The sequence below is a fragment of the Glycine soja genome, chromosome 5, assembly GCF_004193775.1.
Source record: "Glycine soja cultivar W05 chromosome 5, ASM419377v2, whole genome shotgun sequence".
NCBI classification, from domain to species: domain Eukaryota; kingdom Viridiplantae; phylum Streptophyta; class Magnoliopsida; order Fabales; family Fabaceae; genus Glycine; species Glycine soja.
In genome coordinates this window covers 28,640,207-28,659,050 of record NC_041006.1, presented here as the reverse complement: position 1 = coordinate 28,659,050, position 18,844 = coordinate 28,640,207, and the positions used below count along the sequence as shown (strand labels likewise).

At 32.0% G+C, this 18,844-nt stretch overlaps 2 protein-coding genes across 2 annotated transcripts; one reads left to right on the top strand and one right to left on the bottom strand.

Annotated features, from left to right (window-relative positions):
- Positions 1-2,861: 2,861 nt before the first annotated feature.
- On the bottom strand, positions 2,862-3,948 carry LOC114412447 (zinc finger protein 7-like). The gene has a single exon (XM_028376346.1). It carries the CDS (start codon positions 3,671-3,673, stop codon positions 3,074-3,076), a length of 600 nt encoding a protein of 199 aa, XP_028232147.1. The 5' UTR covers positions 3,674-3,948; the 3' UTR covers positions 2,862-3,073.
- A 10,834-nt stretch (positions 3,949-14,782) lies between these two features.
- Positions 14,783-15,667, top strand: LOC114411255. The gene is made up of 2 exons (XM_028374993.1): positions 14,783-15,036; positions 15,211-15,667. Exons 1-2 carry the CDS (start codon positions 14,783-14,785, stop codon positions 15,665-15,667), a joined length of 711 nt encoding a protein of 236 aa, XP_028230794.1.
- The last annotated feature ends 3,177 nt before the right edge of the window (positions 15,668-18,844 follow it).

Genomic DNA, 18,844 nt, shown 5'->3' with positions numbered 1-18,844 from the left:
AATTATTAATATATTAAATTACTCATTTTTGCATTATATTTTTTTGCTATTACAAAATTTAATATATATTGAATTTTGTAATAGTAAATATTTTTTAATTTAAAAAAAGTATACAAATTAAATAATTAGTATGATTTATATCAAAATTAATTATTTAAATTTACATACGCATTAAATATATATCAGAAATTTGAGTGTTATGTATAACAATATTATTTATTGCATAACATAATTGACTAAAACTCAGTTGGTTAGAGTGTTGTACTAATAACTTGAAAGTCACGGTTCGAGTCTTGCTTCTGTAAGATCTTATGGTAGAAGCCTCTTCCATAAGCATTCCGTGTGAAGGGCAAAATTGGAATAAAGGTGAAATTCTGGGTGCACCTAGCAACACCCTTTCGAAGAGATGCATGAGACCCATCAACTTTATAACAAGAGCCCAAATATATATTATTACAATGACAAAATGACATTGCATTTGCAAGTGCTTATGGGCAGTTGCTTCCTGCACCCCAAATTTCTTCCTGCACCTAAACTATAATGTAAAATCACATTCCCTTTCCCGAATATAAGGAAGCAGCTATTGTGCTTATGTTCTCGTTCTGTTTGTACTTCTCCAAATCTAGGTATATATTTTGTCAATAGCAAGCAAGTGGGTCTTCTAAGTTTCATGTCTCTACTGTTATTGGCCTTTTCTATTTTCACTTCCCCTTATTACTAGTACACTCTCCTTTTGATTTTTTCCCCAAAAATACCCATATAATACACTCCCCTTTGCACAAACTCATCAAGAAATTGTTCCTAGTCTCAGAGTTGCATTCCAGAAATTCAAACCACATCATGGTTATACATGCTTCATATTTCACATTATGTACTTTATGTACAAACTAACAAAAGAATGAAATTACATTCAATCATGAGAACATATATCCACTATGAATTCCATTACAGTCCTAAACTCCCTTGGGTGACCAATTAGTCAAAATATTACGTTGCATGATGCTTATTTTGGCTAATTGATTTCGTATTCTTTTAAGAAGAACAAAGAGGGCGAGAAGGACATTTGCTCATTGTGTTAGAAATAGATCTTGCAAAACTTATCGGTCTCAGCACTAGGAATCATCACCATGTAAACCTTATTTTAATCAACATAAATCATGTAATATAAGCAAAAACATAATAATAAATAGGTTCAGTTCATTTGATTGTTTTGCCTGTCAAAAATGAGAGAGGGTGAGATTGAAGTTTGAACGAGAGAAGGGGAGAGGACATAGGGTTTTGAAATCTGAAAGAGGAAAACTTAACCTAAATAAAGGGGAATGTATTTTGTAGGATATTTTTGGAAAAAAAATCAAAAGGAAGTATTAGTAATAAAGGGAAGTGGAAATAGCCGTATCCCTATTATTCTGTAATATTGCTATGTTGGGTTCAATCCATATCAGTTTTAGAGAAAGATAAAACAGAAGCAATTTTTCTGGTGCGCGCCTTTTATTAGGCAGCTTAGTGCAGCCCATTTAAAGACAAAAAAAGCAGCAAAATATGATTAATACACAAGGAAATGCAAAAACAATAAAGTGAATCAACTAGAAACCTTTTTAAAAAAAACGCTTCTTCTATTTTTCTTTAACTCCTTTTAGAAATAAAAATAGCCTGTACAGGGACATTCTGAAGTTAATAGAAAGTGGTAATTTAACAAGACTTATATTAAGTAAAAAGAAGATTCCATAAGCTTGGTTTATCCATAATTTAAGCATAAAAAAATGAATTTAAAGGTATCGTGCAACAGGTTCGTGTACTGCATGTAGAAAACACGCTGATAGCTTATTAAATTTATACTGCAGTAAAGACATCCCAAAGATTCTCTTAAAAACTAATTCATAAGGAAATGGTGTATTCAGCTATATAAGCACTTATCAAGTTTGTTAAACATCCAATGTGGGATTATTCTCAACAGCCAGCTCATTAGTTTTTCAATCACTTTTAACTGCTAATATACTCCTCCATTACATCTTTAACTGTGGTTCATTACAGTTTTTAAATGTTTGTTTTGGTTTAGATATTAATAAAATTGATTTTGAATTATTATACGCGACTGAGATATGTGTGAAAATTATTCTCAAATATAAATTTTACAATAATTAAAATGTATGTGACAATGTGTAAAATTAACTGTAGATGGTAATCAAACAAAAACACTAAGTTTTATTATTTTTGTAGCTGTTCCTAACCCCTGTGAACTGATGCAATATTGTCGCATGCATGTTGGATGGAAATAGGTGTACTTTCAGCAGCTCACGGAAATCAACTAGGTTCCATTTTCTTGTCCTCTGCCTTCCCTTCTTATGTCCAAAATCAGTCTTACTGATCCTTTATTTTCATTCTCATTTATCTGCAACAAAAATGCACAGGGATGTTGTTAAAGTCATTCAAAAAATTACCTTGATTTTATATATCCTTGGAGTAAGTATCCTATCTTTCATAAAAAAGGCCAAAGGGGGGAAGGGGGAAAGTTTGATGGCTTGTTTGATTTTCTTTCTCCTTTTTTGGGTTTTAAAAAATATTTCTTAAAAGAGTTTCAAACACTTTATCAATCAATTTTTCATCTAAAATCTATTAAGTTTAAAATTCATTTTGAAAATAAGTGAAAAACCAAAAAGCAAAAAAAAAAAAAAACAAAACTAAAAAGATATTTTCCTATCTTTTCTATTTTCATCTTGTTCAACTTCTCTCACATTTCATACTTTACTATATATCTTACATTACTATCTACTAGGCTACTAGCAGTTCGAGCAACCTTATTTAGTTATATTTTAAAAACTAAAAATATTTTTTAAACAGAAATGATACACACACTCTTAATGTAGCAAACTTGTAATACACATGGACATGGAATTGTTTCCATTCTCAAACCAATTAGTACAAGTACAACTACTGAATTACAACAATATCCTTGACATCTTATTAGCACAAGTAGCATCATATTTAGCATAGGGCAAAGCATTAAGAAAAAGCAGTAGTAGTGGTGTAAATCAGGACTCTGATCATAGAAGTTGAATTGGACCAAATTAATCTATCAGAGCCGAAGATCTAAGTCAATCTTCTTAACATCTGATGATTCTTGCTTTGGCAAGTCCACCCGAAAGCTACCTGGCCAATACAAATCCACAGCTTGTTCAAGCATAAAGGGTGTCCATGATGATGCCACTGATCCAATTCCAACCCCATTATTGGCATCATTACTACTGAATCTAGCCACCATAGCAGACCTTTCTCTGTTAGGTTTGTGCACAAGAGAGTGAGGCTGAATTCCCAGTGACCTAGATGCCAGAGAAGTGTAAGCAAGCCCCATTCTGTGATGATGAGATTGGTGGTAGCTTCTAGCAGCTTCTCTCTCCCTCTTGTGTGCATTCTGGTGACCCCCTAAGGCTTGTGAGCTGTAAAACTTTCTCATGCAGAAGTTGCATGAGAATTCCTTGTTGTGGAGAGGCCTTGATGATAAGTTTTGTTCTGCTGCTGCTTCTACAGGCATGTTGATGTCTCCTGTGAGGCCTAGACTAAGCCATTCTCCCATGTTTTCCCCTTCTGGGGTGGTCACAATTTCAGTGTTGTTGTTGGCATTGTTTTGTGATCCATGATCATCAACTTGATCATATTCCTCCCTTATGAAGGTCATAGTAATTAGAGAATATTTTTTTGAGGTAGAGGGAGAAGTTATTGGCCTTAAATAATAAGGACAAAGAAAGAGGAAAGAGGTGATTGATTGAGTACAAGGGGATAGGAACTAGGAAGTGGGAGCTGAATATTATTTGGTGAAGTGTTTGTTGTTGTCTTTATGAACTCAGCACTACGCCATGTCTTCGGTTCCCACCGAGTTTTGCATATACTTTAGAGGGGGGAATTGGGACAATGCTAATGTCATCTTGGTAGTGTTGGCAATTTATGGCTTCAGATTCCTACTTGTCTTGTGATTTACACTACTTATAGCATCTATATAATAGGTGCTCAGTGGTGGACTTGAAATGGACCCTTGACTATTAAAAGTGTTGTGTACTGTTAGAGTCAGATTACATTTTATATTTTTATACTTCACATACGTGGCACCAAAGTTGATGAACAATACGTATTGGAATCGTTGTAGGTAAAACATAATGCTGCAATGACGAGAGGAAAATTCTTGGGTGGTCTGTCCCAAAAGGTTTCTGCAGTCCAACCAAGTCCAATCTCTTTGCTTCTTTTAAGAAAATATTTCTTGTATATAAAATTGAGAAAATCAAAATTATTTGTTTAATTTTGTGAAGTATTTTTAAATTATACATTATGTTAATTTCTTGAAGTCAAATAATGAAATTCTTTCTCTTATGTGTTCTTGACTTCTTTTTTTTATTTTTTTTTCAGAATTTGGTACATTAAGTAGTCCTTGTGTTGGCCTAATAAAGAAATCTAATAACTTGGTGGTGATTATTGTTGGATTTATGTATGGAGATACTTCTCGTGCCACCTCACATAAGAAACACCTAACAATCGAATTGAGAATGATATAAATAGGCTAAATAAAGCCTAAGTAAAGGTTTTCTATTTATGTACAATAACTATATAACAAGGTTTGAATCTAAGAATCTGTCTATATTATCCAATCTCTCTAGTAGGCCGATCCTAGTAGGTTAAGTAAGATTTTCTCTTATTTCACCCTTCATTTATATCCTGCATAAACTTATTTCAGTGTTAAAATCCTTGCAAATACATTATCAGAATTAGATTCATAAGAATATGTAGAGTTTGTTCAAATATTCCACGTTTGTAAATTGGTGTTGAACAATTGTTTTTTTTTTTTGCTAAAATATAATTTTGGTTGCTCATATGAATGTTTGGTTTTAGTTTTGGCTCCATTAGTTTAAAAAATTTACACTTTGATGTGTTAAAGTGTCTATTAAATATGATCCTTTTATTAGGTTTTTATTCTGGCAGTGCTAATGTTGGTTGACCTGGTAGACATTCATATAACATGACATCTCTTAGAGTTTTTCATGTGTCACCAATTTGATCAAATTATTCTGATAAATTGATAGAAGATCAATATGGTCTAACATAAACATTTTAAGGGACAAAAGTTAAACATTTTAAATTTGGGGACTAAATTGAAGAAAAAAAAAAGAGAGATTAAAATTATATCATTCCTTCAATTTTTTTAAAAAAGTTAAATAATTAATAACAAAGAGAGTTGGATTTGGAAGGATTTAGGGATTGTGGATGTCTTGTTTCGAGCCCAGGACCTAATAGTGATACTCAAAGACTAAACGATCGAGGACAAACAGAAAACAGAGAAAAAGAGTGTTACTACTTTGGAAAAAAGATTTTTTTTTTGTCAAAAATATTATTATTTTTAATTGAAACCACCCCAGGAGAGGCTGATATATATGAAACAAGTATTTCGAATTCCAATATTTTTTTTTCAAAGCCTTAGAAATACATACATCTTGGGAAAAGAAAAAAAAGAGTAAAAAAGGCAGAGAAAGTGATATATGTTAAAAGGCATGCGATGAAAAAAAGAAGAAAAAGAATTATTATAAAAACAAGAAGAAGAAGAAGAAATAAATAGATGCAAGGTTTTGGGTGTGAAAAATTAATATTTATTTAAATTATATTAACCAAATGATTAAGTACAAGTTAAAGGTCCGAACATCATATCAGTCTTTTTCTGAAAGGGTTCACTAAAGTGAAAAATAGAAAACTTTTTAGTAGAAGTTGAACTCATAATTTTTTTATTCAAAGGTAAGCTAAAAAATTACTAAATCACTTGCTTTATTTAGTCAATTTTTTAAAAAATATTTTTATGTATTATTAGTCAAGAATTAGTAATTTTTTTTAAATTATACAAATTTATAAAGTAAAAAAAATTAATATATAAATATTTTAAATTTCATTTTATATCATTTTATACATTTTTATTTTTAATATTTTAATTCTAATTTTACCAATTTATAATTAAATTTCATAAATTAATATATACATTATATACATAAATTATTTTGTAAATTGATTTTAATATACAAATTATTTTTACTCTAATTATATAATCAACATAATTGCATCAATTACTATGTAAATTATAAAAATTATAAATTATTTCTATTCTAATTATATAAATTATTAAAACTTTAATGTTTAATTTTTAGAAACTTACATTTTAATATTTCGTTTTAAGTATAAAAAATTATATAATAAATAAGTTTTTTAATACCAACTACAGAAATCAAGAAAATTACATAAATAAATATGTAAATTATTTACATAAAATATTCTATGTAAATTTATTTTTATATATAAATAATATGAACTTTTATTTTAATTATAAAAAGTAATAAAATTTTAATCTTTTAGGTTATTTGAATATTATTTTAAATTTACGTAATTTAGATAAGTTACATAAAATAATTTGTTAAATAATCTATACATTAGTTTGTGTAATTTTCTTAAAATTATAATAAAACAAGAATAAAATTTTATGTATATAATAATTTATTAATTTATAATAAAATAATATTTTATAATAAAAATAAATACATGTAAAACCAAATATATTTAAATACTAAATATTTTATTTTAATTTATAAATTTTTATAATTCGAGAAATATTAATAACTATTGATTAATGATACATTTAACATAATTTTTATAAAATTAACTAAATAAAGCAAGTGTCTTAGTGATTTAGTATTTTATTTTTAAATAAACGTTTAAGAATTCAAAATTAGTTAACTAAATATCTTGGCTTAAAAATAAAGAAATCAAAATCTTGAATTTAAAATTATATAAAACCAAAATTATTGCATCACCAAATTCTGAATATTGTATTAAATTTGTCTCGGTTTTTCACTTTTTATAGACTACTCTTTATAATATACATCTAATAAAGAAAAATAAATTTGTCAAAATTGCACAAAAAATGGGCGAATTATGTATACATTATAGAAATGGAGGTGGCCCTCTTGCGAACGGATTTGGATCTTATGTTATTGAGTTACATAAGCACTAGGTCAACTTCGTAAGAAAAAAAAAATGAAAATATAGTAGGTCATTTAAGCAATTATGGTGGCTCTTATCTTCAATATATAAAAATTAGAGACCATTTTCAAGAACTATTTTTTAATTAGTGTGTTTTTAGGTTTTTTTTATTGAGAATGTTTTTAGGGATTTTTCTTACATATATTTTGGTTTATAATTGTATGAGAATGTAAAATTATTTTATATTAATAATGGATAACTTTTTTATCTTAGAATTCAATGATTATTATTTTTAGTGTAAAAAAATTACACTATTATCGAATTAGATATCATCGTTTGTACGAATTTTAAAATATTTATTGTAAAATTTAGTTAACTTAGCATAAGGTTAACACAATTGTGTAAGATTCTTATTGGATTTGTATTTATATGTGAGAGAATGATCTATTTAATTAGAGAACTCGTATTTAATTTTTTCTAGGTATAAATTTTTTTTGGACTAATGATAATCATGCAACACAAGCGAAATTAATTTTTCACTCAGTGGGTTGAGAGATGATCTCTAACCAAAGAAAAAAACTTACCATAAATAATAAAATTATGAAACATTTGCATTGTGAGTTCATAACTTTTTTTTCCCTCTTTTCCTTAACCTCTTTTGACTTTCAATTTATCATTTTCATCTTTTGTTTCTATATTGAACTTTAAAAAAAGAAGATTATTAATAGTTAAAAATAATCATGTATGATTATAAATTACTTTTATAAATCTAAAATATAATTTATATATTAAAAATATTTATTTTCAAATTTTAATTATAATATAATTTATATAAATTTTGATTATATAAAATAAACATTTATCTTGTATATTGAACAAACTAAAATACTAGTTTTATAAACAAAAAATGTGTCTTTCTCTCTCCAACAAAACTATGTTATATAATATTACTCAATAAAAAAAAGATATACTTATAATAAGAAGAATAAATAATCAATGCAATGATCATGTAAAAAATAATAGTCATTTAATTGAAAACTAATAAATTTATTAATTTTTAGAACGAATTATACTTGTATCATTTTCCAAATTACACATAACACTACTTTTTATTTATTTATTTCTACACTAGTTTTCCTTTTAATTTGAAAACTATTGACACCTTTTATATGCTACCCTAACACCTCCACAATGATAAAAAAAACAAGAAGTATTTATATAATTACATGAAACCTTATGGGTGGTTAATTACTGTAATTTATTAAAAAAATTCATTAACTACCCTAAAAAGTCATATTTAGCATGATTTAATTGACACTGATAATTCATAGAAATAGATTTAAAATGTAACTTTGACATAGATGATAATTTTTATTTTTAAATCGGGTAGGACCACTCTCAGCAACAAAGTAGAATTAAACTCTAATATGAAATTTTTTTGGCAAAGAAAAATACTTGAGTTAAAAATCAGTGATTAAGCATTGGTAGTTCTCGGTCTCTCTGTTCACTCATTACAGTTATAGGCTCCCATACTGGATCCTGCAAACTGTGTAGCAGTAGTAGATTGCTACATTCATTGATCTTGGACTTTTGGTGTTTTAGCAGCCACAAATTTGATATAGGAAAAGATCTAGTGTGTATAAGCCACAAGTTACATGCACAATCACAGAGACACAGGCATACTGGCACAGTAAATGTGGGATTGGTCACGGTATGGTCCATCCAAGACATAAGATGGACTTCATTTTGTTGTTACTCAGAAAAGTCATGGCAAATAACGCATGGTAGCGCCAATATAGAAAAGAGGGGCACATTTTTAAGTAAACAAAAAAGCAAACTCTATATATGCTCAACACTTAGAAAAGGACCAAATACACTAAAGCTAGTGGATCGAGTTGTCGCTGATTGTGCACAATCTTTATTTTTATTGATAATAATGTAATATCACAAAATACATGGATCAATTGACATAAAATTATTTTAACTATGTAACTACTTACATGTTTTGTGGAAAAGTTTTATCGCCGACAATGATCCTGTTCGACTCGAATATGATTGTCTCCCATAAAAATTACATAAACAAAATAAAAATTGATAATAATTTAATACTCCTATTCTGGAAGTTAAAGGCTAGGGGTCCGCAAAAGCTGTCAATAATGGTGAGAAAAAGTTAAGCGCGGAAAGAAAGAAGTGTGATATTGAGTTTTTGAATCAGTTTCTAACAAATATATGATATGTTGTGTGGTGTCTAGCCATGCCAATGTACAGTAACAAGTGCATTTAGAGCCACTTGTGCTTATTCTTAGATATCAGAATCTCTCACTCTAATGCCCCTTCTTAAGAAAGTTTATAATTTCCCCAGTAATGGGGTGATGAAGCCATTGTGATGTTGAAGCTTCGCTACGATAAAATAATTGAGGTGTTGGATTGATGAGTTGGAAGTTACGAATTAGACATGTCTTTTCTTGTTGGAATATATATAATAAATTTAAAAATTACTACTACGATTAGAAGCCAAAAGAGTTGTCAACGATCTACAGAAGACCCAAATCAGCCTCGCCCCAAAATTTAGTACCTACCGTTTTCTTTCTTTAATTCGTGCCTGCTTTTATGATTCAACATCATACCATTGCAAATAATAAACATCGCATACCAAATCACTTCGTCACTTCCTTTTGTTTGTATTGACATGTCACAATCGATCAGAAAATTAATTAACTGACATTTAATTAGGAACAATCCGAATATTAATTAAGGGGGCTACTAGATTTTTTTAATTGGTTTAGTGCTAAATTAGAAGGTGCGTGACCCTGAAATGTCCATTATTTGTTCAATCATAAAAGAATTTAAACTTTTTAACGAAAAAAAGTCAGCCATATGGCCTTTTTTGTTTCATAATTAAAGTCAGCCAACATGGTCACTAGCTAGGACATGCTATTGGATAGTATGTGCATATTGAGTCAAAATCTCATGAGGGTATCGACTTGAAGCATTTTGTGACAAATATCCAAGCAAGCAAAGCAACAAATGCTGGTTCTTAAGTGGTTAAAAGGAATCACCCAAGTGAGCTTGGGTTGGCTTATCCTGATATATTCCTAGGTGTGTGCTTCCGTTTGGTTTAATGCTGTTTTATGACATTTATTAAAACACAAGACAAAAAAGGTAAAAAAAAAGATGGCATGGAAAAGAAAACTGAAGGAGAACAAATTCTAAATCATGTAGCAGATGCTAATAAAGTGTGGTTCTCTTTAAAAGTTTTGCTACTACACTTTGCAGAGGTGAATTCCTTCGGTTACACGCTAGTGCACTTATTTCAGGAAGTACAAACGGGAAGTGTAAATGTGTGCATTTGAAGGAATAAGAAATTTTAAGTATAATTAAGTTTTAGACTAAGGATTGGTCTCATAGTGATGGAATTCTGATCTGTGGATTCAATTTTTAACATCAGAAATTTGGAAAATTAATTTGGGGCTCTATTGAAATTGGGAAAAATAAGAGAAAAAAGCGGAATTAGAGAATGTGATAGGGAGAAGAATGTCACAGTCTGTCTTAGGAGATTGATAAGTTGAGGATGATTTACCACAAAAAAATAAATTTGTTTATAAGAACTTAAGATTTCACACAAAAATCAAGAGAAACACTCTCTTAAGTGTGTCTAATATAAAAATTTCATAATAACGGCTAACAAATGGAGGGTATTTACAACTCATACTAATCATATCAAATTAAGTACAAGGCCCAATAACTCATCTAATAATTAAAAGATTTAAAAACAACAATAAAAAGGTAGCAGTCCATTACAAGTCTAAAAATAAGTCCAAAAATATAATTAAAAACAAGAATAAATCGTATTCTAAAAATTGACTAAAATAAATGAACTTCACTTCTTCTCCTTTTTCCTTCTTGTCAAACTCTTCTTGAAATCTCTTACTCTTTATTCAAGTGATTGGTTCATCTATGTTGAGCGCACCTAAATCAAACTCTACCTTCTTAGATGGTCTTCTCACATGATCAATCTAGAGAATAAAATTTATGAGAATATTTCAAATTCTCACTAGAAAGTCAAAGATCTTAATTATGGTGATTAAAAAAAAATTATTTTCATCAAATCAACTTAAATTTAGAGTAAAGGTTCCATTTGTTTCCTAAAAAAATACTTAACCAAATTTAGGCACCGGAAAAAGTTTAAAATAGTCCCATAAGATTTTACTTTTCATAAGACATGTTATTTCCTTCATTAGTAGAGTTTAGTTTGTTTAATTGACATTTATTGAAATGGCACCTCATAAAATTTTCACTATTTTCCTCAAAAGAAAAAATCCTCACTATTTTCCTGAATCATTTATTGAAACGACAAAACTAGACATTTTAAATCAGTTCTTTAAACAAAAGACCTTCTTCACCCTCCAAAATCATATTAACCAAACCAAATCAACCTCTGTATTTAAGCCTTCTTCTATCCTTATAAAATACCACACATCACCACAACAATATACCAAACCCAAAACTTCATTGTTGAGTCAAAAGCTATTTGTTCCGCGTCCCATATTCATCGCACGCACAGCCAACAAAACTATCTTTAATTATTCTCTATTATTTGGCAAATGCACTTGTCGACAGTTAAAATATATAATATGAAAATTTAAGACTAAAATGTCATCCCACGGAGACTGTTTATAATTATTAAGGACATGTATGAGTACAGGTTGCAACGAATTTTTTCTCATTTTGAGGCTTAAGTCACAGAAGTAATAAAACTGTCTTTTGCAGTTTGTGCATTGAGAAGATGGAAATTAAGTTGGTAACAACTACATAAACATATGCTAAGTCAGTCAAATAATTGGTTATTTATACAATAAAAAGAGAATGATGTATTAAAATATGATTAAGAAACTAAGAAAGAAAAGGAAAAGATTAAAAAAATCCAAAAGCACAAATTAATAATTACAAGTGTCAGACCCTAATTTTATCCGGTTATAATGCTTTTATCATCCGGGTATAATGTTTTTATCATTCCCAATCGAATTGCGGTGTTTGGCACCGGTTACAGTGCAAGACCAAGGGGTCACTCAGGGTTTTGATAGTTGTTTGTTAGATCCAAAAACAAAGCCACAAGGAAGGACAAAATGATCTTTTCATAAAGTTTTCTGACCCTAAATTCGTTCAGGCTATCATCTAGCTCGCCTAGGCTAAGAGGAAACTTCAGCCCTAAGCAAGCCGCTCGCCTGGGAGAGTTGGTGCCTTCAACCTAAGCAAGCAGCTCGCCTGGGCGAGTTTCCCCTACACTAAATGACTTTTTCTATAAATAGCCATGTAGGGGAAGGAAAAAAAAGGGGGGCCAAATTAAGCTTTGAAGATACCAGAGAAAATGCAGAAGAAGAAGGGGAAAAGAAAAGTGGAGCCGAGACGCTGGAAAGTTGTGACCGTGAATCACTTCCTTCGTCATTTCTCTTATTAGTCTTGTGCTTTGTTCAATGATCGGTTAGTTTTTCTTAAGGATCGGTGTAATCTTTGTACCCTTATGTATCCCTCTTGATATTATATATGTGTTAATCTTTTCGACTCATTTATGCATCAGTAATGATAGAAAATGATTTATATATGTTGATCTTATTAGGATACTAAGGGTATGAACTATGAAATCCAATCCTATGTTCTTTTTTATTAATTTAAGTCATTTTCGTATTTTATGTATTTCTGACGCACTAAAATCCGTTATTTTCGTATATTCCATGATTTCATAATTTACGTGTTTTTCGTTGTCCCTGTGATTCCGTTATTCTCCATATTTTTACTATTTCTTTTACTTTACTATCACAATTTTTGTATTTCCTTCTCAAGTTTCTGGCATCATTGCAAGGGATAGTCGTGGTAAGTCTCGGACTTGCCTAGTAATTCCCCTAGGGCATTTTGTTTCTGTGGTGCATGACGCAGGGTCTCGAACTCGCCTCATGCGCTTTAGGATATTCTTCCTATTCGTAATAGGTGGATATGAAGGATATTCGACCAATAAACAAAACCAAATAAAAAAAAATCAATTTACAACCAAACTTTTTTTCGTCAAATATCACTTGAGATCGTTTCAAGGTCCAATGTTTTAATGACTCCCTTTGCTTTTCAAAATTTCAAACGTCGTTTCAAGGTCCAAGGCCTTAACGACTCTTTGTTTGCAATTAAAATAAATCTTTCAAAAACATAAAATCAATTCAACACACAAACATTCTTACTTAAAGAACTATGTAAGTTTGATTTTCTCATTGCACCTGGGGACATGTAGGAGCAAGGTTAACACCCTTTTCGATTTGAAAAAAATAAAATAATAAAAAATAATATAATAAAAGAAAAGCAATTCACCGCTCTTGGGAAAATAATTAATTTTAAAGTCACGTTATTTTTTTTTACACTCGATTAAAGGTTGTTGTTCTTCATGACGGGCGCGTGGGGTGCTGACACCTTCCCTATGCGTAAACAACTCCCGAACCCTTTTTTTCAAAATTCGCAAACCTTTTCTTTTGGTTTTTTCTAACGTTTCCATCAAATAAATGTTGGTGGCGACTCCTACTTGTTTTCTTCATAGAAGACAAAAATTGCGTTTCTATTTTCTTTCGCCATCCCGTAGTGACGTAGGTTGTGACAGATGGTGACTCCACTGGGGATAACATTTAGAGAGTCAAGTCATTTAATCAAGTGTGCGATTTCATCGTGATTTGTTCTATTTTTATTTTTTTCCCTTTTTTCTTTTATTAAAATGCGCTTTGCTTTCGTTCTTTATTGTTCTCATTTCGTTCTTTCATTTTGATCTTGCTTTCTTTATCCGTTGTTATGATATCGCATGCATATATGTGGCTGTGTTGTTTACTTATTGATTTATGGGTAGAAATGACTGTATTGAATCCTAGGGTGGACGAGACCTGCTGTACCTGTCTAGGAATTTTTCTGATTGTTTTGCAGGTGGGGTTTGGTAGTTATTTAGGTTGCTCCATTCACACACTTCACCTGCACATTATCACACACCTTGAGATGATGGGCCCTATACCCGGGTCTAAGTGAGCCATAAGGGAGTTGAGGTCTAACGAGTGTCATACTGAATATCATAAACCCTTATCTATAGTTTCCCTCTCGAGTAACGCATCACCGCTGGTAGGTCATCTACTACTGTGTATGTTGTTACAAAAGAGGAGGCTAGCGCTAGAGGCCGATGAGATTTGTTTAGAGCTACCCATGGAAAATGTCATTGAAGGGGGACCCTTAGATCTATGCCGTTAGGCTGCCAAATTAGGGACACGTAGCTTCTTGTTCTTTGTCTTGAATTTTTCCTGCTCATGCGCATTAGGTTCTCTTTCTTTGCATACGGTGCATGTCGTACAAGTTAAGAGTTTTTGCATACCTTATAGCATCATGTTAGTATGATTCAACGCATTTTGTGCATCTTCCTCACACATATTGCTCACACCTTGTATGTCCATGCATTCTCATGATCATGCAACATTTATCTATGCAACGAAAACATAGGCATCTTTTTGCATGAAGGTGCACATTGGGTTAGCGAATGTTAGCTTATCACCTCTTAAAAAAAGAAGGGGAAAAGCCTTTTACGGATATTAAAAATGATGTACATAATCAAGTGAGGAATCTTTCTTCCCATCACTCTTCGTGTTCATTAATCATAGCTCTGGCTCATTCATTGCATTTTTCCTTAAAATTAGAAAAATGACCATTGTAATAAGAAAAAGACCGCGCTTTACGGTACCCTTACCGAACGCATGCCAAAACCAAGATAATGAGTGAAATAGAGGAGTTGCAGGAGCAAATGAAGGCAAATATGGAGACCATGAAGGAGCAAATGACGACAATGATGGAGGCGATGATGGATATGAGGAAGATAATGGAGGTTAACGTTGTTGTAGCTGTTGCTACTAGTACCGCTACTAAGGGGGACCCAACTCACCTGCCCATTTTTAATCAAGAAAGTCACCTAGTGACGAATGTGGAAGGTCAAGGAGGTGCGACGGTGGTAGTTGCATATGGGCCTCAGTACACCCAGAGCCATAATAGATATACTTTTTCACCATATGGTCTGCATCCTAACTATACACCACCCATGGTTGTACTGGTGCCTACCGAGAACGTTACTAATCTTATCCCTGTTTGTACAGAGAATCATCCAACTCAACCCGATTAGACTCAAGCCTATAACTCTAATGACAGGGAGGAAGCACGAGAAGCTCTCGTAGACCACACGGTAACTGGTTTCAGGCCCCATCCAGGATATATCACTGAAGGGCATGCATTTTCTGGCGTCCTTGTACTGAGTGCTCCTAGAGCCTCTCAATATCGCCTGTTATCACAACCCTTGCATTTCGTGGGGGGAGAAGGGCCTTCTGCCATATTTGAGAAGGAAAAGATTAAGCATATAGAGGAGAGGCTACACGCCATCGAAGGAGGGGGAAGTTATGGTTTTGTCAACATGTCAGAGCTATGTTTGGTACCCAATGTGACTATTCCCTTAGAGTTCAAGGTTCCAAATTTTGATAAATACAAAAGGATTGCTTGCCCTAAGAACCACCTAAGGATGTATTGCAGAAGGATGTGGGCTTATGCAATGGACGAGAAGTTGCTGATGCATTTTTTTCAGGAAAGCCTGGCTGGGGCGGCTATTATCTAGTATACTAACCTGGAACCCTCTCGGATCAGCTCTTGGAGGGATCTGATGGATACTTTCATTTGGCAATACCGATACAACTCTGACATGGCGCCAGACAGAATGCAGCTATAAAACCTGTCCAAGAGAGATGATGAGTCTTTCAAAGAATATGCTCAAAGATGGAGAGATCTGGAAGCTCAAGTTGTGCCCCCGATGATGGAGAGAGAGATGATAACAATGATAATGGACACGCTACAGGTGTTCTACTATAAGAAAATGGTAGGTTACATGCCTTCGAGTTTTGCAGATCTAGTGTTTGCTGGCGAGAGAATTAAAGCAAGTTTGAGGAAAGGGAAATTTATTTGTATTGCTTCTGTGAATCCTGGTAATGGGGGACTCGGGAGGAGTGGTGAGAGGAAGAACGAGGGAGAACCTCATGTTGTGGCTGCAGTTTCCACGTGGCTAAACTTTCCACTAGCCCTTTATAATCCCATGTACCAATATCCTCCCCAGCAATATCACTACTCAGCCAATGTCAGTCCCCGCCGATTACCCACCACCTTACCAACCAAAAACACCTAGTCAGCCACAAAGGCCACCCCTAAATCAGCCACAACATCCGCCCACAGCACATCCAAGACCAAACACCACCCCTAATACCAACCAAAACACCAATCAGGGAAGGAATTTCCCAAAAAAGAAGCCTGTAGAATTCACCCCAATCCCGATGTCATATGCTGACTTACTCCTTTATCTGCTCAATAATGCAATGGTAGCCATGAGCCTAACAAAGATTCCTCAACCTCCATTTTCCCGAGGATACAACTCGAATGTGACATGTGCTTATCATGGGGGAGTTCTGGGGCATTCCATTGAGCACTGTATGACCCTGAAACATAAGGTACAAAGTCTGATTGATGCAGGCAAGTTGAGATTTGAGGAGAACAATCACTTGTGAATTCTAACATCGTCAAGAGATACTATGCATGATGCTTGGGGCAATTTGAAGGTGGTTGCTGGATATTTCCAAGGACTCGTTAGGATTTTTAGGTTTATGCTATTATTGAAATCAAGAGTCATAATGCTAATAATATGGATGAATTTGATGTCATTGTGTCTCATTCTCTCACAATTACATCTTTGCATATTTATTCAACTTTCACTGAAATGTGAATGTACGTCATTGGTTTGTTTGCTCAAGTGACATGTGATTCTGAGTTAATCCTCAAGTCTGCCCAATCAGTAAAGTTGAATAAACATTTGATTGATTGTATTTCCAAATCAATAAATAATAAGTATAGACATTCATGTGACCTCATCTTATCTTTCTTAAAAGTTGTCTTTCTTAAAAAAAAGATTCGTGAAGAGAAAGAGTCATTTGACTTAATATCGCAATTGAAAATTTATTTTCGAGAACCTGCACAATTTCTTTCATTTCTTCTTGCTACAAGGTCATGACAAACGAAAACATTAGATACCTCTGAACCCTACACTAGGGCCATGTCAACACCATGCATGAGCTTCAAGCGAACTAGGGAGCAGATAAGAAGTTCTCACCTGGTAGGTTAAAAACCTAAAAGGGTGGCCCAGGAAAAAGTTAAGGTAATAATAATAATATAAAAAAAAGAAAAAAAACAATCAAGAGCGTGTTTATCATATGTTTTCATATGACTCAACATCCTTTATTTTTTTGTTTCATAGGACTCAATGTCCTCCACCTTTATGTTTCCTTGGACTTAATGTTCTTTGTCTTTATGTTTTCATAGGACTCAACGTCCTCTGTCTTTATGTTTCCATAGGACTTAATGTTCTATGTCTTTATGTTTTTCAAGACTTCAATGTCTTATGTTCTTATGCTTTACAATACTTCAATGTCTTATGTTTTCATGTTGTACAAGACTTCAATGTCTTATGTTTTTATGCTTTACAAGACTTCAATGTCTTCTATATTTATGCTTTACAAAACTTTAATGTCTTTTGTTTTTATGATTTACAAGACTTCAATATCTTCTGTTTTTATGATTTACAAGACTTCAATGTCTTATATTTTTATTCTTTGCAAGACTTCAATGTCTTCTATATTTATGCTTTACAAGACTTCAATGTCTTCTATTTTTATGTTTTACAAGACTTCAATGTCTTCTATTTTTATGATTTACAAGACTTAAGTGTCTTCTGCTTTTATACTTTACAAGATTTCAATGTCTTCTATTTTTATGCTTTACAAGACTTCAATGTCTTTTGTATTTATGTTTTACAAGACTTCAATGTCTTCTGTATTTATATTTTACAAGACTTCAATGTCTTCTGTATTTATGCTTTACAAGACTTCAATGTGTTTTGTATTTATGCTTTACAAGACTTCAATGTTTTCTGTTTTTATACTTTACAAGACTTCAATGTCTTATGTTTTTATGATTTACAAGACTTCAATGTTTTTTGTTTTTATAATTTACAAGACTTCAATGTCTTTTGTTTTCATGATTTACATGACTTCAGTGTCTTCTGTTTTTATGTTTTACAAGACTTCAATGTGTTATGTTTTTATGCTTTACAGGACTTCAATGTCTTCTGTTTTTATGCTTTACAAAACTCTAATGTCTTCTGTTTTTATGCCTTACAAGACTTCATGTGTTCTGTTTTTTATGTTTTACGAGACTTCAATGTCAATGTCCTCTCCTTTTATGCCCTATAGGACTTCAATGTCCTTCATTTTACATTTTTATAGGACCTCAAGGTCTTCCATTTTTATGGTATAAGACTTCAATGTGACATTGAATAGCAAGATCGCTCAAATGAAATTAGTGTCATTATTTTTACTTATCTTTTATTTTCAATAAAAGATAAGTAAAGAGGGGAAAGTATCAAACCCTAATTTCATCCGAGTATAATGATTTTATCATCCGAGTAAAATGTTTTTATCATTCCCAATCGAATTGCAGTGTTTGGCACTGATTACAATGCAAGGCCAAGGGGCCGCTCAGGGTTTTGATGGTTGTTTGTTAGATCTAGAAACAAAACCACTAGGAAGGGAAAAATTCTTACTTAGAGAACTGTGTAGATTTGATTTCCTCATTGCATCTGGGGATACGTAGGAGCAAGGTCAACACCCTTGTCGATTCAAAAAAAAAATAAAAAATAATATGATAAAAGAAAAGCAATTCTTGGGAAAATAATTAATTTTGAAGTCACGTTATT